At 69.7% G+C, this 8,934-nt stretch overlaps 3 protein-coding genes across 3 annotated transcripts in view; all 3 read left to right on the top strand.

Annotated features, from left to right (window-relative positions):
* The window catches only part of AURANDRAFT_66503 (hypothetical protein), a gene marked incomplete at both ends in the record, with an annotated part of 6,659 nt that extends 4,620 nt beyond the window's left edge, over positions 1-2,039 (top strand). Inside the window, 2 exons of the mRNA XM_009041763.1 lie at positions 812-931; positions 1,590-2,039. Coding sequence (XP_009040011.1) covers positions 812-931; positions 1,590-2,039 — 570 coding nt within the window. The remainder of the gene's footprint in view (positions 1-811; positions 932-1,589) is intronic.
* A 948-nt stretch (positions 2,040-2,987) lies between these two features.
* Positions 2,988-6,482, top strand: AURANDRAFT_72261 (hypothetical protein; the record flags this gene model as incomplete). Its single annotated transcript, XM_009041764.1, has 3 exons — positions 2,988-4,556; positions 5,769-6,258; positions 6,339-6,482. 3 exons carry the CDS (start codon positions 3,013-3,015, stop codon positions 6,480-6,482), a joined length of 2,178 nt encoding a protein of 725 aa, XP_009040012.1.
* Positions 6,483-7,366: 884 nt separating this feature from the next.
* On the top strand, positions 7,367-8,488 carry AURANDRAFT_59367 (hypothetical protein; the record flags this gene model as incomplete). Its single annotated transcript, XM_009041765.1, has 1 exon — positions 7,367-8,488. The coding sequence occupies one exon, from the start codon at positions 7,367-7,369 to the stop codon at positions 8,486-8,488; it is 1,122 nt and encodes a 373-aa protein (XP_009040013.1).
* Between the last annotated feature and the right edge of the window lie 446 nt (positions 8,489-8,934).

Genomic DNA, 8,934 nt, shown 5'->3' with positions numbered 1-8,934 from the left:
GTCGTCGGACGAGTCGATGACGATGACGATGCGGTGGCGCGACGCCGGCTCGCCGTCGTCGCCGTCCGCCGAGTCCTCCTCGCCGCCCTGCTTCTCCTCGTCGTCGGCCGCGGCCGCGGACGGCGCGCGGCGCCGCCGCTTGCGCGGCGAGCCGCCGGGCCCCTTGTCGACGTATTCCACCAGGAGCTCCTCGTTGGCGTCGACGTCGCGGAGGAGCTTCAAACCGAGGCAGGAGCCCGGCAGGTTCCGCTCGATGGTCCGCTTCGCGTTCGCGACCTGGCCGAACTCCTCCATGGCCTCGTTGACGAAGAAGGAGTGGGCCCAGACGTCGTCGCCGGTCTCGTGGGAGAAGTTGCCGAGCTTGAAGTAGGTGCGCCCCTTGGACGTGATGATGTAGCGCTCGGACCGCGGGCCGTCGTCCTGGTCCGCGAGCGGCGGCGCGGATTCGACGTAGGGCGACGTGACGTCGACGAAGGTCTTGCCCTTGGCGAGGCGCATCTTCGCGACCATGCCGTGGCCGTGGACGACGCCCCGGTCCGTGATGAGCAGGTTGTTCGTCCAATCGCGGTTGAGGTTGAAGAAGCCCTCCTCGTGGAGGCCGTTCGAGCCCAACGCGCGCAGGTCCTCGTAGTCGTAGAAGGCCTTGCCCGCCTGGCCCGGCGCGCGGGCCCGGGGCGGCGCCGGCGCCGGCGGCGACGCGCGCGGCCGCTTCTTCGTCGTCGGCGGCGCGGCCCTCGCGGGCGGCGACGGCCGCCGCGCGGCCGCCTTCCGCGCGGGCGCCGCGGTTCCGCCGCCGTCGCGCGCGGACCAGGCCTCGAAGACGCGCTTCGCGGCGGCGAGCATCTCGGGCGACGGCGTGCCCGCCTTGCCCGGCGGCACGGGCGTGCGCGCCGGCCGGTCCCAGTCCCAGCCGTCCGCCGCCTGGCCCGTCGTGTGCAGGTAGACGAGGAGCTCGGTCCGCGACCGGAAGCGCGCGCCCTCGGGCGAGAGCCAGTAGGTGTCGGGGGGGCCGTCGCCCTTGCGCTTGATCTCGTAGAGCGTCCAGCCGGCGCCGAGGCCGGCGATGGCGGCCCCTCGCTCGCCCTGGCGCATGCCGGTGCAGTACGAGAGCGCGCACGACTGCCGCGACTCCGCCGCGGTCCCGTAGCGCTTCTTGTAGCACTGGAGGCACTTGCCGCAGCCGACGCTCGACCCCTCCCGCACGGCCGCCGCGTGGCGGCACCCGGGGCACTCCTTGCACCGCGTCGCCTTGTCCATGCTCTGTTGCGGTGCGCGGCGCGGCGCGGGCGCGGCGCGGGCGCTCGCGGCGGCTTCCCAACGATGGACCGCGACCTTTTCGCGGCTCCTGGCGCGTGTCCCGCGCGCTGATGCGGCGCGCGTCGAGCGCGGCGGCGGCGCGAAGCGCGGGTCGACGAGGGGCCTGGACCGCTCTCCGGCGCGGCCGAGCTCTCCGGCAAGCGGCGCCTGTGGCAATCGCCGCGCGAGCGGCCCTCGGCAGCGACGCGCGCGCAATCGCTCAGCCCAGACCACATTCGTCGTCAGCACACACACCCATGACGAACGAACCCGAAAAACCGTTCAACGCCAAGGCCTACGGCCTCTGGTCCCTCGGCTGCGCGAGCCTGCTGTCCTACCGCTACTTCATGCCCAAGAGCGTCGCGGGCGTGGCGTCGCCGGGCGTCGTCGCGGTCAAGGCGCTGTCGCTGGCGACGCTGCTCAGCGTCGGCACCTTCGCCACGGGCTTGGGGGCCCTCGCCGCGTACCTCGACGTGTCGTCGATCGCCGAGTTCTCGGCCGTCGCGCGGTCGCGCGCGCCCGGCGCGCTCAAGGCCCTGGGCTACGAGCGCAGAGTCGCCGCGCCGTCGCCCGAGGCCGAGGCCGAGTGGCAAGCGATCGACGCGACGATCCGCGCGGCCTGGGACGCGGGCGACTGGTCCAAGTTCGACGAGGGCGTCCGCGCGTCCTTCGGGCTCTACTTCAAGGACGACGGCGCCGCCGCGCCGGCCGACGACGCGGCGGGAGGGCGGCCTAAGTCGTAGTTTCCATGTTTGGTGGCACCGCGCGCCGCGTTGAACCACTTCAACGTTTCAAGGTGCAGCCCGAGGGAAGTCCCAGATGATGACGAAAGGCCCGGCACTCGACCCCGGCGCCGGCCGCAGCGCGTGACGACGAGTAGCCCAATCCCGGCAACGCGGCGAGGCCGCTCCTTACCCGACCCGTCGCGCGTGGAAAAAGGGCCGGGGGGATTAGACTTGGTGGAAGTCCGTGCAGTGATGGCGGCCGCGCGCGCGCGCAGTGGCCGCGGTGTGCTCGAATCGGTCTGTGATGCGCATCTCGACCTTGGCGGTCGCATTCTTGCGTCCGATCTGGTCCATGGGTCCGTGCGACTTGCCTGGAGGCCCCAACACTAACGTGAGCAGCCCCTTGGCCAACCAGGTACACTCGATGACGCTGTGCGCCATGCCAGTCGTTCGAGGCCGCTGCGCGAATGGCTCCGGTCACGGCGCGGTCCATGGCGCGGCGCTGTGCTCGCCGACATATTAGAACGTGGTACTTGCCGCTCGGCTGCGCGTGGTGCCACCCTGGGGCTGCCGCAGAGGCACTGGAAGCTGTGCCGCCACTGGGAATCGTCGCTCCGACGCCCAAGCGTTCGACGACAGAGCCAATTCCCGCAAGCAGAGCACCTCCGGAGTCATCCATGGGTACGAGGTGTCCACCGCCGCCACCTAGGCCCCAGGCGTCGCGCTCCACGACCAGCTCGGCGCGAGGGGCTGCCTCTCGGAGGACGAGCGCCGGCGCCGAGTCGAGTGCAACATCAGCTCAGTTCGAATCGACCAATGGGAAGCTCGCACACCCGCCTGCGGACCCCCGGCGAGCTAGGGAGAGGGATCGGTCGTGGTACTGCTTCGCCGTCTCCGAGTTGGCCGGGGGTCCGCAGGCGGGTGAAGCTCGCATTCGTGGCGCGCGCGCGGCGACGCCATGGCCTCGATTCCGAGCCGGCCACCTCGGCGCATGACCCCAGCAGCCCCCACGGACTACCCTACGAGTCCGCCGGCCGAGTCGCCGGGATTGGGCGTCGCGGAAGGCGACCCCCCGACGCGGGTGCCGGCCCTGTTGATGACGAGACGATGGTGGCTTGCGCTTGCGCTCCTCTGCCTGCCGCAGACAGCCGGCGATGAGGTCGTCGCGCTGCAGCTCGCGGGCTGCAACTCGGACTGCGGGCGCGTCGAGGTGAAATTCGCGCCGGGCGGCGCCTGGCGCGGCGTCGCGGCGTCGAATTGGACCCTGCGCGAGGCGACGGTCGTCTGCGCGGCGCTGGGCTTCCCGAGCGCGGCGTCGGCGTCGGCGGCCTTCGGCGGCGGGCGCGGCGCGGGCCCCGTGGCCTTCGCCGAGCCCTGCGGCGGCGGCGGCGCCGTCGGCGGCCTCTGCGCGCGGCCGTGCGCCACGGCCGAGGAGTGCGCGGCGCCGGCCGCGGGCGTGTCCTGCCGCGCGGGCCGCGCCGCGGACCCCGCGGCGCTCGCGGCGGCGCGCAAACTCGTCGCCTCCTGGCCGGCGCCGCCGCGCGCCGACGTTTGTGGAGAGGCGGACGCGGGACCCGCGGCGGCGAACCCGTTCGACGCGGCGAACCTCGGCGCCTACGTCTTCGGCGACGCCCTCGCCGGCGCCTGGGCCGCGAGCCGGGCGCGCGTCGCCGGCCGCCTCGGCGGCGCGCTGGGGCGCCTCGTCGCGGCGGGCGACGTCCGGGCCGACGCGCTCGGCGTGTCGCTCGACCGCGCGGACGCGGCGGGCGCGGCGCTCGCGCGGGCCGCCTACCTCGCCGACGACCCCAACGGCCAGTTCCACTGGGAACTCGACGGGCCGCTGCCGCCGCCGGCGGACCCGCTGGGGGCGGCGCTGGCGCGCGACGGCGTCGCGGTCGTCGACGACTGGGGTTTCGGCGACGTGGCGCTCGACGCGCTCGCGCGCGACGCCGAGGAAAGCCTGCGCGGGCCGCCGTCGGCGTTTCTCTCCGTGACGTCCGGCGGCGCCGTCGCCACGGCGCGTATGCGGCTGCCCGCCGTCGAGGACTTTCTCGCGCGCAACGCGACGCTCCGCGCGGCCGTGGAGTCGTACCTCGGCGCGGACGCGGCCCTCGACGGCTACAAGGTCACGCGCCTCACGACGCGGGGCGAGGACGAGGGCGCCTACATCGCCGGGCTCTGGCACCACGACCGCGTCGGCCGCCGGCTCAAGCTCTTCGTCTACCTCCACGACGTCGACTGCGACGACGGCCACCCGACGCTCGTCGCGCGCGGCACGCACCGCCTGCGGTACTACCGCACGGACAGCTTCGCGGCGAGCCGCTTCGAGGACGCCTACGTGCGCGGCGCCTACGACGTCGTCGCCGCGTGCGGCCGGCGCGGCGGCGGCTTCCTCTTCGACACGCACGCGGTCCACAAGGGCACGCCCGAGGGCGCGCGGGACCGCACGACGGTCATCGCCGAGTTCCACAGCGCGGCGAAGTGCCCCGCGCTCGAGGCGCTCGGGCTCGGGCTGCCCTGCCCGAGCGGGGACCAGTACCTCGTCTAATTAGAAGTCGACGGACGTCGACGCGCGCCGCCGCGCGTCGTTGATCGGCGGAAGATCCGCCAAACCGAGTAATTTGGTGTGACCTGGCTATATCGACACCTTAGCTATACACGAGCCCCCCGACCTTGTGGCCCCCTCAGGAAGGCTCAAGAAGGCCGCCCGCGCGCCGCCGCGCGCGCCGCGCGGCTCGCCTGTTGCTCCGCGCGCGCGCGTTCCTCCTTCTCCTTCGTCGCAGCAGCAACAGCCTCGTGGAACGCTTCCCTGCGACGATAATTCCAAGCTTCTCCGACTTCCACTGCTCGCCTTCTGAGCTCTTTTTCTGTCCGCGGAATGCTGCTTCCATGGCCGCGTCGTGTGAGAATCCCGAGTTCGCACTTGAGGAGGTAGATGATCTCTTTCACGATCGCGGTCAGGCTGTGCTTCACGTCCTTCGGGCTGAAGCTGGGACACTTTCTACTCCTCCTATAGCCGCATGTGCCTTTGAACTTAACGTTTTTGGCTCGTTCGCCTTTCGGTAACCACTTTTTTCCGAAGCGCCGACCTGCCCACTGATGCTGCTTCATCTTCTTCACGGAGCCGCTGCCCGCGGAGGGGTAGGCACTGACGAGAGCAGAGGTGTACTCGCGGTATCCGGTTCCTACCAATTCCAACGCCTTCGCTTGCTTGGCTGGACCAACACCACTTCCACTGATCAACTCATTTGCTTGGCGATACAGCGTGGACGAGGCCACGTTGTGCGCGTTGACAGCGACGTCGGGCAGGTGCCCGTTCTCAAGGCGCTGGTCGAGCAGAAGTTCCCGGTCTGGAAAGCGATCTCGGTCGATGCTAAACTTGCTCGCAGCGCCTTTGCGCGGGCGTCCGGGGTCCGACATGGCGTCCGGGGTCGGCGCGGCGTCCGCGGGGTCGGCGCGCGGCGTCTGGCGGGGCGCGCACGGCCCACGAACAGCGCGTCGAAACACGCTCTATACAGCTTCTATCGCAAGGTAGTTGTGGTAAAACTTTGGCTTCGCCGAAGCGTGTTGCACCTCTGTGTTGCAGGTTTTACAATCACGAGATGTGCTCGATCACAGGCTGCGAGACGCACGTCGCCGCCTGTCGCCTTCGTCGAGCTTCCTCGCGACGCAGCTCGGGCCCCCGCCCCACGCCACCGTCGAGCTTCCTCGCGCCCCACGTCGAGCTTCCTCGCGCCGGCGGCTCAGGCTCGTGTTCGAGATGGCCGGCAACGACGAGGCCGTCGCCTGCGTCTTTGCGTACGAGGGCACGTTCTTCCGCCTCATGTCCTACCAGTACTCCGAGGACCTCGCCACCGTCAACATGAACATGCAGATCGAGTTCAACGTTAAGGACTCGGAGTTCACAAGAGAGGCCACGGTCCGCGACGTCGCCTGCATGGTCGGCCTGGGCTTCCTCACCTCCTCCATGGTCGGCGTCCTCCCCGTCTTCTCGACGAAGATCGTGGACATGGCGCCGGACGGCGCGACGCCCGCCGCCTACGCCTCTTTGACGTACTTCGAGTCCTACCTGCCCGCGGACAAGCAGCGCAAGTTCCGCAAGCTCATGACGTACGCCTTTGCGAAGCAGCTCATCATGCACCGGCCGACGCGCCTCAAGTCGAACCGCAAGCGCGTCCACGACCTCATGGACAACGCGCAGAGCGTCATCCAGGCCGCGGTCTTCACGAAACTGAAGGTAAAACCTCCCCGAACCCCCCAAAATCCCTTCAAAATCCCCTCAAAACACCCCCTAAAGCACCCCCAAAACGCACGCAGGCCCGCGTCAACGACCCGCAGTTCAAGGAGGCGCTCCTCGCCAAGAACTGGCAGGAATGCCTCAAGTGCTTCGGCGAGGACTACGTCAACAAGAAACCGCCCGTGCAGCAGATCGGCACGAACTTCGACAACTCGTCGAACTAAGCATCCTCGAGAGACCGCCGACGCTTCGCGTCGCATATCCCTCCCCTGTACATAAAGTAACGAGGACCGACGCCACTTTACCCGCCGCGCCGACGCGCGCTAGGCCGCCATCAGTTCCTTGGCCGCGGGCGCGAAGGACGCGAAGCCGATGAAGAAGATGCACGTGTTCTGCACCACGAACGTCCCGGAGCGGAGCGCGTCCATGTTCGCCGCGTAGAAGAGCGTGAAGAGGACGCGCAGCGGCACGACGGGCGCCGCGAGCTTCGCGAAGAAGACCGGGTCGAGCTTGAGCGTCGTCGCGGCGAAGAAGCAGGGCATGAGGTAGGCGCCGACGGTCTCGAGCGCGTTGTTGTGCGCGCTCTGGAGGCGGAAGCCCAGCGGCGTCACCTTGTAGAGGTCCGGGCCGCGCTGGATCCGCGGCGTGTTGTTGTCGTAGGCGTTCGTCACCGCCGCCGTGTACATGATGCTGACAATGCCGCTGAAGAAGGCGAAGGCGCTCGTGTAGACGGCTACCACCATCGGCACGTCCGCGACGGGGACGCCGTACATGGCCACGAGCTGGTCCGCGTACTCGCTGGCCAGGTAGGCCTTCGTGCCGAAGAAGGCGCCGGCGAGGACGGGAGGGAAGAGGGCGTTGACCCAGAGGAAGGAGCCGGACATGGTGAGGAGCCCCATTCTATCGGAATCGTCGGTGACTTCCACTTCCACGCCGGTGGATGGCAGCGCGGCGGAATCGGGGCCCGGGGGGCAGCATCGCGGCATCGACGACAACATCAGCTTGAGTGCTGTGCTATCGGGCGATTTTGGAGCTGCTGGGGGCCAGAGAGAGCGTCTCGCAGCGTCGTCGCAGCGGAGCAGGTCTCGCAGCCGCACGTTTTTAAACGATGGACGGCGCGCTCGTCGACGACCAAAACCCGACGGCGACCTGGGGCCGCATCCAGGAGAACCTCGGCGTCCTGGGCCACTTCAAGGAGCGGGCCAAGAAGGGCAAGGCGCGGGCCGAGTACCTGCGCGAGCTCGGCGAGGATTTGACGTCCTACTACGGCTACCTGCAGGAGCTCACGGAGCTCTTCCTGACCATCTTCTCGCCTTCCGAGTGCGTCGAATTCATGGACGCGAACGACAAGCCGCGGCCCGTCGTCATCCGGACGAACACGCTGAAGACGCGGCGCAAGGACCTCGCGCAGACGCTGATCAAGCGGGGCGTGCACCTCGAGCCCATGGCGGCCTGGTCCAAGGTGGCGCTGAAGATCACGGAGAGCAGCGTGCCCGTCGGCGCGACGCCGGAGTACCTCGCGGGCCACTACATGCTCCAGAGCGCGGCGTCGCAGTGCCCCGTGCTCGCGCTGGGGCCCGAGCCCGGCGAGCGCGTCCTCGAGCTCGCCGCGGCGCCGGGGGGCAAGAGCTCCTACTGCGCGCAGCTCATGAAGAACTCGGGCACGCTCGTCTGCAACGATTTGAAGAAGGAGCGGCACAAGGCGACGGTCGCGAACCTGCACCGCCTCGGCGTGTCCAACGCCGTCGTCTGCTGCCACGACGGCCGCGCCTTCCCGGGCGTCATGGGCGGCTTCGACCGCGTGCTCCTGGACGCGCCGTGCACGGGCCTCGGCGTCATCTCGCGCGACCAGTCGATCAAGGGCACGCGGACGCTCGAGGACGTGAAAAAGCTCGCGCACCTCCAAAAAGAATTAATCCTCGCGGCCATCGACTCCGTCGACGACAAGAAGGCGGGCGTCGTCGTCTACTCGACGTGCTCCGTCGCCGTGCTCGAGAACGAGGACGTCGTCCAGTACGCGCTCGACAAGCGCAACGTGAAGCTCGTCGACGCGGGCCTGCCCTTCGCCTGCGACGCCTTCGTGCGCTGCGGCCAGAAGCGGTACCACCCGTCCATGGCCCTCGCGAGGCGCTTCTACCCGCACACGCACAACATGGACGGCTTCTTCGTCGCCAAGCTCCAGAAGCTCTCGCCCAAGGACAAGCAGAAGAAGCGCAAGCTCGACGAGTGAGCCCCCCCGGGGGCGCCTAATCGACCGGTCGCCCGACGAGTGAGCCCGGGGGCGCCGAATCGACCGGTCGCCCGCGTGCTTACCTTGGCGGGCCCGGGTCTTTCAACCCAGGCCCTACGGTAGGGGGCCCGGACCAGGGAGGACCCCAGTTCTGCGGGGGCAGCGCGCGGCGCAGGTCGACGTCGACCTCCGCGACGGCCGCGTCGCCGTCGCCGTCGACGCCCCAGGCGGCGAAGTAGGCCGTGGTCAGCAGCGGCTGTTCTCGGTTCGTGACGCCGCCCGTCTCGATCGCGCGGACGAGGCCGGCGTAGGCCGTCGGGTTCGCGGTCGCGGTGATCTCGAGGTTGCGGCGCCCGAGGCGGTCGTGGGCCCAGATGAAGTCCGGCTCGAGCCCCGCGTCCGGGTCGCTCACGGCGTAGAACTTGAGCACGTGGGGCTCGCGCGCG

This window comes from Aureococcus anophagefferens (assembly GCF_000186865.1).
Source record: "Aureococcus anophagefferens unplaced genomic scaffold AURANscaffold_23, whole genome shotgun sequence".
NCBI classification, from domain to species: domain Eukaryota; class Pelagophyceae; order Pelagomonadales; family Pelagomonadaceae; genus Aureococcus; species Aureococcus anophagefferens.
The sequence above is the reverse complement of the archived record's forward strand: the minus strand, read 5'-3'. Positions and strand labels throughout refer to the sequence as shown.